Source organism: Bufo bufo, chromosome 2 (genome assembly GCF_905171765.1).
Source record: "Bufo bufo chromosome 2, aBufBuf1.1, whole genome shotgun sequence".
NCBI classification, from domain to species: domain Eukaryota; kingdom Metazoa; phylum Chordata; class Amphibia; order Anura; family Bufonidae; genus Bufo; species Bufo bufo.
The window spans coordinates 251439250-251457910 of NC_053390.1; the positions used below are offsets into that span (position 1 = coordinate 251439250).

The window sequence follows — 18661 nt, forward strand, 5'->3', positions numbered from 1 at the left end:
TCAACAGATTCTCACATGCGGCTCTTCGAGTGGATTAATATCATCCATATACAGGAATCTGTTCGTGAAATCTGTGAGGCATGACTCCTTGGTGGTCAAACAAAAATGGGAGAGGGAGGTCGGTTATATATCAGAGGATCAATGGAAAGCAGTACTAGCAATAACACCTCAGTTAGAAGTCTGCGAGGGCCAGCGTAAATTACTTATTGTTCACCGTGTATACCGGACTCCATCCTTTCTGTTCAAGATCGGGGTTAGGAATGATGCTTCCTGCCCTAGATGGGGGGCGAGAGTCCTGCATCCCTGATGCACATGTTCTGGGTGTGTAGGGAGCTTCGGAATTTCTGGACAGGCATGCTAACTGTATTAAAGATGCTTATCACATTGTGGTCCAGCCTGGTCCGAGGACATGTGTGTTGGGACTGTTGGACATTACAAATTGCAATTCGTGCCTGGGGGTGCAGCGTTTGCTCTTCCAGGCCAGAAAATGAATTGCTAAATGCTGGCTTAGACCCCAGCCCCCTTCTAGGGTTGCATTTTTGAACAGAATGGACGTGATTCTTTGTCTGGAAAAAGGAGTATATATTAAAAGGCAGTGCTTGGCCAAGTTCACAAAAATCTGGGAAAAGTGGATATCTTATAGGATCAATGCGGCATAGTTTGTCTTATGATTGCCTTGGCTGTGATGGGAGGAGTGGCCTCGGAGCTGCGGGTGGTTTTTGCACATACGAGACCGGGATTGGGAATAATAACTATGGTGGGTGATCTGGGGCGGAGGAGATGAGAGACAAGTTTATCATGGAAAGTGAAGGGGCTAAGACCTTATCAAGGGTGACCGTTCTATCTTCTGCAACGTTCTGATACACGCTACCTATTCAAATGTTATAGTACCCGTCTCATTGCTGGGAGGAGGGGTGGGGGCAGTTCATTTTATTTTGTGTTACACCTGAAAGGGTATATTTTTGTTTCTTTTGCTTTCCCTATTGAAATATGGATGTCAATTATGGAAAAAATCTTGACAATTTTCTGAATGCCAAATTTGATTGTCTATAGCCATCCCTTTTTTTCTTTTTAATTTTTTTTCTGTATCTTGAATACTTGTTTAATAAAAAAATATCTGATTAAAAAAAAAAATTCAGCATAGATTCAAAATGTTGCACTTTCTGGAAAATGCATGTGTGGCTTGAAATCAATACAAATATACAAACTGTATATCGATCCCTTTCTGTTGTCTGCATTTGACCTTGGCAACAGGGCCACTCAACAAGTACATTTAGCGTATCCTTTTATATTAATAATTTTTTTTTTTTACTTGAAAGCTGTAAATTATACCAACATTACCCCCCCTTCCCAAAACACACTAACTAGATAGCTACTGCTATTTAGGTCATGTGTTTCATATGAAGTATACACCCCAATAGAACCAAAAACCACCACACTGAATAATCAATATGAATAATCAGAGACCTATATTAGTACACATCAATAATATTAATAATATTTTAATAATGTATAAACCACAAATTAAATAAAATATTACAAGGACAAAGCATAGCCCATAATGAATGTAAAATACAGACCAATGTGCCTCCAACCCTGACGTACGTTTCGCTAATAGGCTTCCTCAGGGGTTTCTATGCATGGCTGCCTTTTTATTTTCTATTGTCTTGTGATATCCGTTACTTATACTAGCTTTCTGGTTTGCACTATGCACTTTACTTGCTCACATATACCTTAGATCAGGGGTGGCCAACCTTACAGACACACAGAGCCAGAAAAAAAATATCGTATGACTGCCAGGAGCCACAAGCTATCCGTTTACACAAATATGCGTGTACACGACAGTATTACTGCAATTGAGTTATCAAACATTTAAAAGTGCATTTAAACCACCTTTCCTACCTGTAGTGTAGACAGCTTTAGTGAGACTTCTGGCAATCTTTGTTTTTCACAATGTGTTTCAAGATTTCTCAGATGACCGCCCCATGCTCAGATGACCGCCCCATGCTCAGATGACCGCCCCATGCTCAGATGACCGCCCCATGCTCAGATGACCGCCCCATGCTCAGATGACCGCCCCATGCTCAGATGACCGCCCCATGCTCAGATGACCGCCCCATGCTCAGATGACCGCCCCATGCTCAGATGACCGCCCCATGCTCAGATGACCGCCCCATGCTCAGATGACCGCCCCATGCTCAGATGACCGCCCCATGCTCAGATGACCGCCCCATGCTCAGATGACCGCCCCATGCTCAGATGACCGCCCCATGCTCAGATGACCGCCCCATGCTCAGATGACCGCCCCATGCTCAGATGACCGCCCCATGCTCAGATGACCGCCCCATGCTCAGATGACCGCCCCATGCTCAGATGACCGCCCCATGCTCAGATGACCGCCCATATGCTCAGATGACTGCCCATATGCTCAGATGACTGCCCATATGCTCAGATGACTGCCCATATGCTCAGATGACTGCCCATATGCTCAGATGACTGCCCATATGCTCAGATGACCGCCCATATGCTCAGATGACCGCCTATATGCTCAAACACACTTGGTGTGCTGGGCAGTGGCACCTGTGGAAAAAAAAGGCAGAGCAGCAGTGGCAGAGAGACTGAGGCCAGCAGCAGCCATTTCAGTCAGATTAGAGCCAAAGCTGCAGAGTGGCTGTAATCAGACTAAAATGGCTGCTGCTGGCCACAGTGAGTCTCTCTGCCACTGCTGCTCTGATTGAGTGCCCACTGCCCTGCCCTGCTGTCCACCATTAACATTCATTAAATTTTACTATGGAGCTGGAAGCAGGTCCTCCTGGCTTACTGCGCCTCTTCTTGCCGCCCCCATAGACCCAGCCCGCGGTCTGATGAATCTGGCTGCTGGGCTGGCACTGAAGACTGGGGGCGGGCATTAGGTCACACAGACACACTCACAGATGGGGGTGTGGGGCAGTGGGCGGGCACATCGGTGGCTGGTGGCGGGGATAAGCACTGCAGCTTCGGCCTTCTCTGCCGGAGGAGGCGGAGCTGCAGTGAGTGACTGAGTCACGTGCCCGCTCTCGGCGCTCTGAATCCTCCACTCTTCCGCCTCGTTCCAGCCTTCCACCGCACTGCAGAGAGGAGAGTAATCACTGGCCGCACCGCTCTCCTGCGAGCCGCAAATAAAGGCACAAGGAGCCGCATGCGGCTCGCGAGCCGCGGGTTGGCCACCCCTGCCTTAGATGATAGGTTTTGGGCACTTTATTATGATGTATTAAACCCATGTGATATATGAAGCCACTTACTACATGACCAATGTAGCTTTGTTTTTTCTGTGTATGTATGCCGCTGTTGTGATTGATTTTTAATATTATGAACATTATTGATGTGTACTAATAAAGGTCTTTAATTATTCATATTGATTATTCAGTGTGGTGGTTTATACCAACATTGGCAAAGACTGAGGTGAAAAGATTATCTTTTTGGCTGCTGTATTGCCAATGTAACAAACCCTGTGGTCACGTTTAGCATGTATGTCTGACACTTTCTTGGTGTACACAGTGAACAGGTGTGAACATAACCTAATAACTGTTTGGCTTTATTTTACTGTATGACAGCACACAGCAATTTTAGCTATAATCCAATTATTATCTCTCAATTCCTAGATGGAAGCAGTCTTTTTGATTCAATGGCCAGTGGAATGCGTCTGATTGTGAGCTGCATCTCCTCTTTCCTTATACTCTCTCTTCTGCTGTTCATGGTTCATCGGCTGCGTCAGAGACGGAGGGAGCGTATTGAATCTTTAATTGGAGCAAACTGTAAGCAATTTTCCTATAAATGTGTTCTCTATTTTAAAGGGGTATTCCCATCTCAGACAATGGGGGCATATCGCTAGGATATGCACCCATTGTCTGATAGGTGCGGGTCCCACCGCTGGGACCAGCATCTACAACGAGAACAAAGCGGTGGGCGCTGTGGCTGGAGGACCCCGGATTTCCCGGGGTCTGCCCACCACCAAGCGCTGCTCCCATAGAAGTGAATAGGAGCGCACTGCGCATGCGCGGCCCATGCTCCCATTCATTTCTATAGAGCAGACAGCAATAGCCAGTGCCAGTGCTCGGCTATTTTCGGCGGCCCCATAGAAATGAATGCAGGGTGGCTGCGCATGTGCAGTGCGCCCTCCGTTCATTTCCCAGCTCTGTTCTTATTGTAGGTGCGGGTCCCAGCGGTGGGATAAGACATAGCGATATGCCCCCATTGTCTGAGATGGGAAAACCCCTTTTAAATGCTCATGTTTCTACCTCTTTAACCACCTCAGGACCGCCGTACGCAGGATTGCGTCTTTGCGGCGGTCCTGTTGTTCTGGGTGGACGCGCCGGTGCGTCCTCTCGCGAGACGCGAGATTTCCTGTGAACGCGCGCACACAGGATCGGAAGGTAAGCGAGTGGATCTCCAGCCTGCCAGCGGCGATCGTTCGCTGGCAGGCTGGAGATGTGATTTTTTTAACCCCTAACAGGTATATTAGACGCTGTTTTGATAACAGCGTCTAATATACCTGCTACCTGGTCCTCTGGTGGTCCCCTTTGTTTGGATCGACCACCAGAGGACACAGGCAGCTCAGTAATATGTTGCACCAAGCACCACTACACTACACCCCCCCCCCCCGGTCACTTATTAACCCCTTATTAGCCCTTGATCACCCCTGATCACCCCATATAGACTCCCTGATCACCCCCCTGTCATTGATTACCCCCCTGTCATTGATCACCCCCCTGTAAAGCTCCATTCAGATGTCCGCATGATTTTTACGGATCCACTGATAGACTGATCGGATCCGTAAAAATCATACGGACGTCTGAATGCAGCCTTACAGGGGAGTGATAAATGACGGAGGTGATCACCCCATATAGACTCCCTGATCACCCCCCTGTCATTGATCACCCCCCTGTAAAGCTCCATTCAGATGTCCGCATGATTTTTACGGATCCACTGATAGACTGATCGGATCCGTAAAAATCATACGGACGTCTGAATGCAGCCTTACAGGGGAGTGATCAATGACTGTGGTGATCACCCCATATAGACTCCCTGATCACCCCCCTGTCATTGATTACCCCTCTGTCATTGATCACCCCCCTGTAAAGCTCCATTCAGATGTCCGCATGATTTTTACGGATCCACTGATAGACTGATCGGATCCGTAAAAATCATACGGACGTCTGAATGCAGCCTTACAGGGGAGTGATCAATGACTGTGGTGATCACCCCATATAGACTCCCTGATCACCCCCCTGTCATTGATTACCCCTCTGTCATTGATCACCCCCCTGTAAAGCTCCATTCAGATGTCCGCATGATTTTTACGGATCCACTGATAGACTGATCGGATCCGTAAAAATCATACGGACGTCTGAATGCAGCCTTACAGGGGGGTGATCAATGACAGTTGGGTGATCACCCCATATAGACTCCCTGATCACCCCCCTGTCATTGATCACCCCCCCTGTCATTGATCACCCCCCTGTCATTGATCCCCCCCCCCCCCCCCCCCCTCTGTAAGGCTGCATTCAGTCTTTTTTTTTGGCCCAAGTTAGCGGAATTTTTTTTTTTTTCTTACAAAGTCACATATTCCACTAACTTGTGACAAAAAATAAAATCTCACATGAACTCACCATACCCCTCACGGAATCCAAATGCGTAAAATTTTTTAGACATTTATATTCCAGACTTCTTCTCACGCTTTAGGACCCCTAGAATGCCAGGGCAGTATAAATACCCCACATGTGACCCCATTTCGGAAAGAAGACACCCCCAGGTATTCCGTGAGGGGCATATTGAGTCCATGAAAGATTGAAATTTTTGTCCCAAGTTAGCGGAACGGGAGACTTTGTGAGAAAAAAATAAAAAATATCAATTTCCGCTAACTTGTGCCAAAAAAAAAAAATTTCTATGAACTCGCCATGCCCTTCATTGAATACCTTGGGGTGTCTTCTTTCCAAAATGGGGTCACATGTGGGGTATTTATACTGCCCTGGCATTCTAGGGGCCCCAAAGCGTGAGAAGAAGTCTGGTATCCAAATGTCTAAAAATGCCCTCCTAAAAGGAATTTGGGCCCCTTTGCGCATCTAGGCTGCAAAAAAGTGTCACACATCTGGTATCGCCGTACTCAGGAGAAGTTGGGGAATGTGTTTTGGGGTGTCATTTTATATATACTCATGCTGGGTGAGATAAATATCTTGGTCAAATGCCAACTTTGTATAAAAAAATGGAAAAAGTTGTCTTTTGCCAAGATATTTCTCTCACCCAGCATGGGTATATGTAAAAAGACACCCCAAAACACATTCCCCAACGTCTCCTGAATACGGCGATACCAGATGTGTGACACTTTTTTGCAGCCTAGGTGGGCAAAGGGGCCCACATTCCAAAGAGCACCTTTCGGATTTCACTGGTCATTTACCTACTTACCACACATTAGGGCCCCTGGAAAATGCCAGGGCAGTATAACTACCCCACAAGTGACCCCATTTTGGAAAGAAGACACCCCAAGGTATTCCGTGAGGGGCATGGCGAGTTCCTAGAATTTTTTATTTTTTGTCACAAGTTAGTGGAAAATGATGATTTTTTTTTTTTTTTTTTTTTTTCAAACAAAGTCTCATATTCCACTAACTTGTGACAAAAAATAAAAACTTCCATGAACTCACTATGCCCATCAGCGAATACCCTGGGGTCTCTTCTTTCCAAAATGGGGTCACTTGTGGGGTAGTTATACTGCCCTGGCATTCTAGGGGCCCAAATGTGTGGTAAGGAGTTTGAAATCAAATTCTGTAAAAAATGACGAGTGAAATCCGAAAGGTGCTCTTTGGAATATGGGCCCCTTTGCCCACCTAGGCTGCAAAAAAGTGTCACACATCTGGTATCTCCGTACTCAGGAGAAGGTGGAGAATGTGTTTTGGGGTGTCATTTTACATATACCCATGCTGGGTGAGAGAAATATCTTGGCAAAAGACAACTTTTCCCATTTTTTTATACAAAGTTGGCATTTGACCAAGATATTTATCTCACCCAGCATGGGTATATGTAAAAAGACACCCCAAAACACATTCCCCAACGTCTCCTGAATACGGCGATACCAGATGTGTGACACTTTTTTGCAGCCTAGGTGGGCAAAGGGGCCCACATTCCAAAGAGCACCTTTCGGATTTCACTCGTCATTTTTTACAGAATTTGATTTCAAACTCCTTACCACACATTTGGGCCCCTAGAATGCCAGGGCAGTATAACTACCCCACAAGTGACCCCATTTTGGAAAGAAGAGACCCCAAGGTATTTCGTGATGGGCATAGTGAGTTCATGGAAGTTTTTATTTTTTGTCACAAGTTAGTGGAATATGAGACTTTGTAAGAAAAAAAAAAAAAAAGAAAAAAATCATCATTTTCCGCTAACTTGTGACAAAAAATAAAAAGTTCTATGAACTCACTATGCCCATCAGCGAATACCTTAGGGTGTGTATTTTCCGAAATGGGGTCATTTGTGGGGTGTTTGTACTGTCTGGCCATTGTAGAACCTCAGGAAACATGACAGGTGCTCAGAAAGTCAGAGCTGCTTCAAAAAGCGGAAATTCACATTTTTGTACCATAGTTTGTAAACGCTATAACTTTTACCCAAACCATTTTTTTTTTACCCAAACATTTTTTTTTAATCAAAGACATGTAGAACAATAAATTTAGAGCAAAATTTATATATGGATGTCGTTTTTTTTTGCAAAATTTTACAACTGAAAGTGAAAAATGTCATTTTTTTGCAAAAAAATCGTTAAATTTCGATTAATAACAAAAAAAGTAAAAATGTCAGCAGCAATGAAATACCACCAAATGAAAGCTCTATTAGTGAGAAGAAAAGGAGGTAAAATTCATTTGGGTGGTAAGTTGCATGACCGAGCAATAAACGGTGAAAGTAGTGTAGGTCAGAAGTGTAAAAAGTGGCCTGGTCTTTCAGGGTGTTTAAGCACTGGGGGCTGAGGTGGTTAAGATCAAAACTGATTATACTTGACCTGTTAAGTTTTTGTGTGTTTTTGTTTTTTCCTTTCTTCTTTCCAAAAGCCACAACTTTTAAAATGTTTCATTCACATAGCCATATGAAGGCTTATTTTTTGCGGGGACAAGTTGTATTTTTTAATGGCAATATTAAATTTACCATAATTTGTATTGGAAAACTTGGAAAAAGTTCTTTGTGGTGTGAAATTGAAAGAAAATTCCACCCTCCACTGTTTTTACAGTGTTCACTGCGGAAAAATGACATTATTCTGCGGGTCAGTATGAAAACACGGATACCAAATATATATAATTTTATTTTTTAAAATACATTTTTACAACTTTTTTTTTTTTTTTTTTTTTTTCCGGTTATGTTTCACTTCAAAAATATTTGGATATTTTAACAGTTCTGACATTTTTGGACACAGCATTGCCTGTTTTTTATTGTGTAAAATTGGAAAAGGGGGTGGTTTGAATTTTTTATTTTGCGTTTTATTTTTATTTTTTACTGTAATTTTTTGTCCCCTTAGTGGACTTGCACAAGTGATCTTATAACTGTACTATACCTATACACTGCAATAGAATACTATTCCAGTGTATGAGATTCTGACAGAATGTTGCCGAGCTGTGCCTCAGACACAGCTTGGCAGGCACTTTACTGTGACAGGCCTGGAAACCTTCACAAGGCCCCAGGATGTCATAGCAACTGATTGGAGTCCTGCAAGTTTGCTGCAGGAACTCTGATCTGAGGCCAGTGGAGCCCCCTCCCTCTGTCTAACCCCACAGATGGTGTGTGCACTATTGACAGTGGCCTCTGAAGAGGTAAATGACCTGGATTTACATAATTGCCGATCCCGGTCGCTCCGGATGGGTGTTAGCTGTATTATATATCAGGTACCCACCATGTATGGAGCAAGGTCAGCGTGTGAGCCTGCAACACCATAAACTTTTATAACATAATACATGATGTATTGTTAAGGGATTAAAGTGATTTGTTTTCACTAATTTGTGCTCTTAATCTAAATAGGCTCATCCTTTGCATAATTATTTCTTATCTTTACAGTGGTCAGTGCCTACCACCACTAGAGGGAGCTTCGAGTGTAACAGTATGCTGTAAGTGCCTAAGCTCCCTCTAGTGGTGGCTTTGCGCAGCCTGAATTTTATAATTTTCCTTTCTGCACAGGGAATTTGGGACTATGTATCTTGAAGCTCCTACTGCTACAAATGTATGTTATGAAAGTAATCGGCATAAAAATGCTGTTTGAAAGTAGACCTTCATTTTTGCTGCGATGACAATATTCACATTTCTGACATAATTTAATTTAGGTGTTTTTCCATTTATCTTTATATTAAACTCTGTTCCCATGTATTTTCTGGTACATTGTAAAAACACCATCCAGCACTTTACACTTACAGGTTTCCTCATGCCATTTTGCACCAAACAAAGGAGAAAAATGGCATTAAAAAAATCACGATTGTGGCAAACAGTTTGACCTAAGCTGAGCATAGGGCACCTCCTAAAAATGGCCGAGATGTGCAGAGATCATAGGTGCAACTTCTGGCTGTGGTTTACATATATGTATTTTCACATGATCTCCAGACCTAAATAGACCAAAAATATGCCACATCCAGATGCTGGTGATAGTCAACATGTATTCTACTTAGGCCCAAGGATTGATCAGCTGTGCAACTGCTCATCTTCCTTTGGTAGTAAAAAGATGCCCAAAATGTGTGACATTCTCCCCGATTGGCAAGGTGCGTGATAACCTGAGAATATCTCTTTCTATTTAATAGCTTTTTTTGTTAGAATGTGTAAAATGTAAGCTAGATATAATAGCAATTTCTACTGTAACGGTTTTTGATGGAAAGCAAATATATTATGCTATATAACTTCTATATGTTTATTTTTCTCTTGCAGTACATCATTTTAACTTGGGTCGCAGAATGCCGGGATTTGACTATGGACCTGATGGCTTTGGCACTGGCCTGACACCACTCCACCTTTCTGATGATGGAGAGGGTGGAGCCTTCCACTTTCACGAACCACCTCCTCCATATACTGCATATAAATACTCTGACATCCACCCCCCGGATGGTCCACCACCACCATATGAAGCTTCAATATGTCCTGACATTATTCTTTGCTCCACAACTGGTGAGGAATTTCTCAATTGTTTGCCAAAATGTGTACAGTTAAAGGGGTTGTCCAGGTTCAGAGCTGAACCCAGACATACCCAGAATTTCACCCAGATAGGCCCTGTGATATCAGTATTGAAGCATGAACTGCTCCGATGCCCTCCCTTGCAAGGGCTTCTTTTTGTTTAGACCAGTGGTCAGCAACCCGCGGCTCTGGAGCCGCATGCGGCTCTTTTGAACCTTTGCCGCGGCTCTGGCATGGGCATGAGCAGTGTGTGTGCGGCATGAGCAGTGTGTGTGTGTGTGCGGCGGCGGCGGGGCAGGCACTGTGCGGCAGCGGCTGGGCAGGCACTGAGATGAGCGCTTCCATTGTGGAAGCGAAGCGCTCATCTCCATAGTGATCTGTTTGCATCGCCGTCCTCAGGACAGCGATACAAACAGAAGGCTGTGCGGATGAGCAGGGCAGGGAGGTGTGTCCCTTTCCTGTTCCTCTGATAGGCTGCCGACACTACTAGGCCGGCAGCCTATCAGAGGCCGGCGTAGGCGGCGCGATGACTTCATTGCGCCACCTGAGCCGCACAGCGCTGGAGTCTGGACACAGGCCGGAAGAGGCCTGCATCGCATCGCTCCAAAGAGGTAAGTATAAGTGTTAATTATTAATTTTTTTGTCTGGCACATAATGGTATTATACTGGCACATGATTGGGGAATTTGGGGGGGGGGGGCCCCTGGAATTACTGGCACATGATTGGGGGGGGGGTCTGGTATTACTTCTGGCACATGATTGGGGGGGGGTCTGGTATTACTACTGGCACATGATTTGGGGGGGGGGGGGGGGTCTGGTATTACTACTGGTACATGATTTGGGGGGGGGGGGTCTGGTATTACTACTGGCACATGATTTGGGGGGGGGGGGTCTGGTATTACTACTGGCACATGATTGGGCGGGGTCTGGTATTACTACTGGCACATGATTGGGGGGGGGGTCTGGTATTACTACTGGCACATGATTGGGGAGGTCTGGTATTACTGGCACATGATTGGAGGGGGGTCTGGTATTACTGGCACATGATTGGAGGGGGGTCTGGTATTACTGGCACATGATTGGAGGGGGGTCTGGTATTACTGGCACATGATTGGAGGGGGGTCTGGTATTACTGGCACATGATTGTGGGGGTCTGGTATTACTGGCACATGATTGGAGGGGGGTCTGGTATTACTGGCACATGATTGGGGGGGGTCTGGTATTACTGGCACATGATTGGGGGGTCTGGTATTACTGGCACATGATTGGAGGGGGGTCTGGTATTACTGGCACATGATTGGAGGGGGGTCTGGTATTACTGGCACATGATTGGGGGGGTCTGGTATTACTGGCACATGATTGGGGGGTCTGGTATTACTGGCACATGATTGGAGGGGGTCTGGTATTACTGGCACATGATTGGGGGGGTCTGGTATTACTGGCACATGATTGGGGGTGGTCTAGTAAAGGTAAATTAAATATTTTAATTAGCTATTAATTTGCAAAAATATATTTTACATTAAGTGAAAAAGTCATTTTTTTCTTCAGATTGACAGCTGACTGCACGATCCTGTATATAGCATTAAGGTAAGAAACAATATATGCAGTGTTATATTTGTTTTAAATGTCGCAATGGTTTTGCGGCTCCCATTTTTTTTTTTCCTTCGGAAACGGGTCCAAGTGGCTCTTTATGTCTTAAAGGTTGCAGACCCCTGGTTTAGACCAACAAACTGCTGTCCAGAGCTTCCTCCCAGCAGTGTTCCTGGTGAAGTCACCGGCTCTGATGGGTGGGCTTTAGCGCTGCCCTAGCCATTTTAAAGGATAGAGCAGTGCTAAAGCCTTCCCATCAGTGCCAGTGAAGTCACTGGGCTCACAGCTGGGCGGAAGCCTCCGCCTAGATTATCCTATGGAGAGCCCGGTACGTCACTGGAACTCCATAAAATGCCTTTGCCCTGCGCGATTCAGCGCAGGGCAAAGGAGAGCAATGCCATGTCCATAAGGGCTCATTCACATGGCCATGTGTTAGCCACATCTCTCAGACCGACAGTGGTTTCTGTGATATGAACTCATTACATCATAGTGCTTTATGATAGTGAGTTCCTGTATGTCTGCTGGTCTATTGTATTGTACTTACATGATGATGAGAGTACAGTACAATAGACATGCGGTCAGACATGAACTCACTGCATTGTAAATGACTGATGCAGACAGTTCAGGTCAGAGGAGCTGTCAGTCCCAGAGATGTGTTGGACACGTGCTTTGTTACCCAGACTGGTCACAGCTGTGTGTATGAGCCCTAAGTCATATTGAGGTGCAGATTGACTGACTGGATTTCACAGAACTTTGCTTTATTAAGATGGAGTTCTGAGACAATCGTCTCTAATAGCGTCTTGCTATCATGATACAAGGCTATATGCTGAAACTAAAGTAGTCTTGGATGGGCTCTAAAGTGTTAATGGATATTGATTTTCGCTTTTTTTCCCTCTTCTCTCCTCTCTATTGTGAAGATCAAGTAACTCGGCAGTCAGCTGGGTTGGGGCAACTCTCCACAGCGAGCAGTAGCAGTGCCTCTTCGCCACAAACTACAGAAGAACCGCTGCCACCTGCAGTGCCACCGCTGCCTCAGCCGCAAAGTGATACAGAAGACTCTGCAGACAGAAGCACATCACTACTTGTTGCCCCTAATATTCTTCAAAATGAAGCCTTCCCCAATGCTGGTCAGTCTGGGCCCTCACCGAGTAACCGTTCTCTGAACACTGTTGTTTGAGATTGGATTGAGAGCGGCCCATGACATTGCAAACCTAATTGAACTGTTGAAAGAATTAGCTGAAATATTCTGAAAGAAGGCTCCTAGATCACACATCCTTATTTTTTTGAAAAGAAAAAATATCATTAACCCTCTTGCTACCTAAGGTGTTTCTGCCATTGCACACAAAGCTACTGAGGGGGGTCAAGTGTTAAACAGGCGCGTTACACCATGATCTTAAATTGAATTATCATGTAAATATTACATTTCGAGTGCTGCACTTTCTCCATTCCCCCTTGAGTGTATGTGTGAGAGTGTGAGGAGACGTGGTCTTCTGTAGAATTTTTTATACATATTTTTGAATTTATTGTACTTTTATTTTCTGAATTCAATAACTTGCAATAATTGCGCAAGAGACTGCATTCATGGGACCCTCGTATTCTGTAAACTCAGCTCCAGCACAATGTAAAAGAATGAATAAAGCACAGGCAAAGGAGACAGAATTTTTCGGAATACTTTCACCGGAGTTTCAGCTGCCATGGGGTCGTGGGCGGAATTGGATGTAGAACATGCGCGGAACATGCGAGACCTGCAAGGTGTGGATAATCTTGGGACCAGAAGCTTTTAAGATACTACTTTCCCTTACTCATGAACAAAGACTTTCTACTTCCACATTCACATCCGTGTTTATATTTTGCTTTAGTTCAGGTGATATACAGTGATTTCCATACGAAATGCTTTATTAACCATATCGTAGCATGATGACATATGATATGCTAGGGTTATTTCATTGGAATGGAGGGAGGGGTTTGGGGTTTTATAGCTGCAAAAAAAAAAAAAAAAAACATTTTTTTCTCAAGGAGGTTTCCTAGTTTGATGCCTGTCTAGGTAGATTTTCCTCCTTTAGGCCTCATGCACGTGCCCATATTTCTTTCCGCATAAGATCCGCATTTTTGGTGGATCAGATTTGGACCTATTCATTTCAACGGGGCTGCAAAAAATCCAGACAGCACACCACAGTCCCGCAACAAAAATATAACCTGTACTATACTTGTCCATTTTACGGACAAGGCTAGGAAATTGCTATAGAAGGGAGAAAGTAAAATGGCGGCATGCACGTGGTTGGTAGCCGTGTTTTGCAGATCCACAGGTTGCGCACTGCAAAACGCATATGGTCGTGTGCATTGGGCCTTAGTCGGAGACCTCACTGTTGAACTAGACTAGAATGGAATATCATGGCCTTGATGTTAGAACACTGGGTTTAGACAAATGAAATTATTTTGCATAGATTGTCAATTTGGTTTGCCTTTTAAACATGCGTTTGCTTGTTTGTATGTTAAAATTGAGTTGTTTTTCGTACTGGCACTTTCTAATAGTAGACACTAAATGGCTTCCCAGGACAATATACTGTACTACAGTTAAATGGTCTTTAGAAATGTCAGAGCTTAACATTGTTGAAGACCTAAGCTGCATAATCATTGCTTACTTTTGATTTCTACATTTATTTATTTTTTACTACAAATTGAGAACATGTTCAAGAAGATTTCTATTCTGCACCCAGATATTCATTGCTCTTGGCCTGCCCGTACACAGAAACAAAATATGTGTCGGTAAACCGTAGGAATTTTCATATATTTTTTTCTTTTACTATGCTACAAAGACTATGAAGACTACAGATTTTGTAATGTCCTCAACAAAATATTTTCTAAAAGCTTGACACAATGCTTTTGTGGAACCGTGAAACAGGACCTCATGTCACCACTTTTAAAGCTGTGCGGTTTTGCTCGGCCTTTAGTTGTTGCCACTAGATCTAAATACATAGCGTAACATAATGCAATCTTTAGGTGCCTAATCTGTGTGCTTTTGTCTTAAATTGACAACTGTCAAAGCATTCATAGGTTACTCAAGGCCTAGAGTTGAGCGAACCTGCCTTTTGGCAGGTTTGAGTTCGGGGTTCAAGTGCATTACGTGATTGATTCCGTTCTCACGGAATCCATCACATAATTCAACGCGGGCATGCTGTATAATACACTGTATGGTCAGCCCCGAGGGTTCCGTTCTGCTGGTCATACACTTGTATTATGAGGGAATGCCTCTCTAAAGGCTTTCCATTTAGCATGCCGGCATTGTATTACGTTATGGATTCCGTGAGAATGGAATCCATTACGTAATTCGCTTAAAACTCGAACCTGTCAAAAGGCAGGTTCGCTCAACTCTCTAACTAGGCCTATAAAGTATCCAATTAACTTTTAGTAACGATAGATACTTCATTTAAAATACTATCCAGCATCACTCCCTTATCATACTCGCAGGTAGCTGGGATCTAAGCAGCTGGTTGAAGGCTACTTTTGTTTGCACAAGTGAACTACTGTATATGAACACTGTTTTTACAGGAATATTTTTCCCATACCAGTGAAACATCCGGATAAATGACAAAAAAAAGAGGTATGTTGTGGCTTATGGACTACACAGTGTGTACAGTGTTTTGTTAGGGAGGAACCTCTATGTCACAAGCTGGTGTAGATAAATCAGCTCTTCATTACAAGAGTCTTGCAAACAGATGTTTAGATCTTGGCCTGAATACCCCTGGGTGTTTCTATATGGCACGACGGAGATTTGGACCCCCACGGGCACAAGGCTTAAGGGCGAAGTTCTTCTAGCACATAGGAGAATTACTGTAGATGGAAGTACAGGGTGTGTATAGATCATATACAGTATAGTCATTGAAGGTCATGGGCTGCATATTTTGCATTGAGGCTCTACTGAATGTCAAGGTCCCTCAACAGGAAGACTTCAGGTTTTGAGTAAACTCCGAAGGAATCGCTCCCAAGTGCTGGACAGTATTGCCAGCTCTAACTCATATATGCTGTAACAGCATATGCTTTTTTTATTTCTCTAAAGGGATTGACAGCTCTGTGAGCCACCTGCAATAAAGTGGTAAGTACTTACCTCGGAGGTTCCGTGCTGCCGCTCTGGTTTTCCTATCTGCAGCGGTGACCTCCTGTTTGCTGCAGCCAATCACCGGCCTCGTTGGATGCACTGCTGAGGCCATGGAATTGGCTGCATCAGTCACATGTCACCCCCGCAGCCAGGTAAATAGAGCTCTGTCGGGAGGACTGGAGTGGCAGCCCTTATCACTATATTGCAGGTGGATCCCAAGGGTTGTCCAGTTTCCTCCTAAAAGCAGACCATCCCTTTAAGAGCAGACCGTAAAGTGTCACCATTTTCTCCGTTGTTCTGGGTGCCTTTATAGATTCTCCTTGAGATGGCTGTTCTTACCAGTTGGTGAATGGATTGTTTACAAGCCACTATTGTGGGGCAGGAGGTCCAGAAATGTTTCTGCTATGTCGATTTTCAGATTTTTGGACTGACTCTACCTGTGGCAATGTGTGAATAATTTTGATATACCATGTAGATATGACACCCAATGCTGTATCGTTCAGCCCCTGTGACTTTTTAGTTTTTTTGAGTTGTTGAGCTTCATTTAACACAATCTACTGATTTTTCTTTCCCTTTACTGTGAGAACATTTCATTTCAGATGCCAAAATAAAGCTGTATTATGGAATTTTCATATTGTTTGTCATTGTGAACATTACTGTGTCTTGGTCCCATTGCTCCTTTTATGTTTCTGCCTTTGGCTATTACTAATCCCAATAACTTGTGATTACATATATATGTAATCTAATAATACTGCAATGTATGTTCTTGCAGAAGGCGAAGCTGCGTGATGGAGCCATAGATAACTCCCTGCAGCACAATAGGTAGGTCCTGCGCATCAGCTAAATGTCAATGGGACCGGTTAACCATCTAATGTGTATATGGGCCCTCCCACCTCTCTCCTGACTGCACATGGAGAGATAAGGATCGAGCAGCATGATTTTTAATGGACCAGTTCTTGGGTAGGTAAAAGCCGTTGCTTGAGGTGTCTGAGCGGCTTTCTTCCCATTCACATCACTTGCACACTTGGCCCAGTATGTGTATGGGGTGATATGGAGAGCTGTCAGCTGAAGGAGCATTTAACCCACAGATATCTTATATGTATTGACAGCCATATTCTCCACTAGCATTGCCATGCAGCATGCCTTGAAGTAGGCTTTACTTGTTTCTTAACCCCTTAAGATTGCAGCCATTTATTCCTCTCTGCCTTCTCAGACCCATAATCTTTTACTTCTCTGTTCACATGGCTGTATGAGAGCTTTTGTGGGATAAGTTGTAACTTTGTAACTGCATCATTCAGTATTCCATACAATTTATTGGGAAGCTAGAAAAATATTCATGGGTGGAATTGGGGGGAAAAAATACAATTCTGCAATTTTTTTTTACAGGCATACACTGGACTGTAAAAATGACACATTGCCTTTTTATTTGGGGGTCAAATAACAATAATACCAAACGTATCTAGTCTTTGTTTTATTGCTTTAACCCTTTCAGGACACAGCCGATGTTTTTATATTTTTATTTTAGTTTTTTTGCTTCCGTGCCTCCTAAGTGCCATAATGTTTTTTAGTTTTCTGTTCACATAGCTGTAGGAGAGCTTGTTTTTTCTCGCCCATATTCATTGGGGGACACAGAGACCATGGGTATAGCTATGTCCTCTAGGAGGCGTTGACACTAGATAAAGCTGTTAGCTCCTCCCATGGCAGCTATACCCCCTCCAGCCTGGAGAGAGAGCTTCAGTTTTTTCTAGTGTCAATAGGAGGCAAGACCTCCCTGCTCTGCAGGGATCTCCTGAAGATTTTTTATTTTAGTTTATTTTTTTCCTTCTTTTTCAGATGGGACAACAGTGGACGCCTCGCCTCCCTGTTCTCCCGGGGTCGAGTTGCGCCAGTGCCAGTGTCCCGCACTGCTGCCTCCCCCACAGAAGACAAGGTGGACCAGGGCAGCCTCGCTCCCCTGCATCCCGCCAGCCAAGGGGTCACCCATCCAAGCCCCCCTTTCCAGCGTCCTGCCACTACGGTGCCAGTAGCTGAAGGGGTGACCCTGCTGGACCAGAGGAGGGGTGAAGATGGCGGCAGGAGAGAGAAGAGAGGTGAATACACGGGACTAGGTGAGTATTTAACCCTCTGGGTTGGTCCCCCCTCCCTCTTGGTGGCAATAGTCTGCGACCAGACAGGGCTTCATCATAGCCCAGCACCCCTGAAGCATTCCCCTCCGGCACAGGCTGTTTGGTTGATTGAGGAGGACATAGGGGGTTAATAGGTGCGGTAGGCTTACTGGCGCCAAATTAGGTGGACTTGCAACTCCCTAGTGCCTTATTTACATGCAGGGAGCGGAGCGCAGCAAGGGTGCGCCCAAATAACCCAAGAGCAAGGTAGTACATTACACTACTGTGAGCTTGCCCCCTAATTACTGCTGTAATCGTGTTGTAGGCGCGTCGCTCCTAAGGGGGTTAACCACCCTGCGTTCGGCCGGCACCGCTTTGGTGATTGGGCTGCGATTTTTGCCGCCCTGCTCAAAGAATATGGCGGCCGTTCACACATGCAGAGGAGCTCCGCCCCCCCCCCCCCCCCCCCCCTGCCACTTCCCACATTTACTCCCCTTGGAGCGGACGCCGTCGCGCCGCTCCGGGAAGGGGTTAACCGCCCTGTGTTCAACCGGCCGCTCAAAACATATGGCGGCCAGCAGGGCAGAAGGTCATACATGCGGAGGAGACTCTGCCACCTGACTCCTCCCACATTACACCCCTTGGCGCGGACACCGTCGCGCCGCTCCAGAAGGGGTTAACTACAGCACGATCGGCCATGCACT

The 18661-nt window shown here is 44.9% G+C and overlaps 1 protein-coding gene across 1 annotated transcript in view; it reads left to right on the forward strand.

Annotated features, from left to right (window-relative positions):
* The window catches only part of DGCR2 (DiGeorge syndrome critical region gene 2), an 82595-nt gene extending 68213 nt beyond the window's left edge, over nt 1-14382 (forward strand). The window contains exons 9-11 of the mRNA XM_040416372.1: nt 3642-3794; nt 9925-10161; nt 12674-14382. Of these exons, the coding sequence (XP_040272306.1) occupies nt 3642-3794; nt 9925-10161; nt 12674-12933 (650 nt within the window). The 3' untranslated portion in view covers nt 12934-14382. The remainder of the gene's footprint in view (nt 1-3641; nt 3795-9924; nt 10162-12673) is intronic.
* Nucleotides 14383-18661: the final 4279 nt, after the last annotated feature.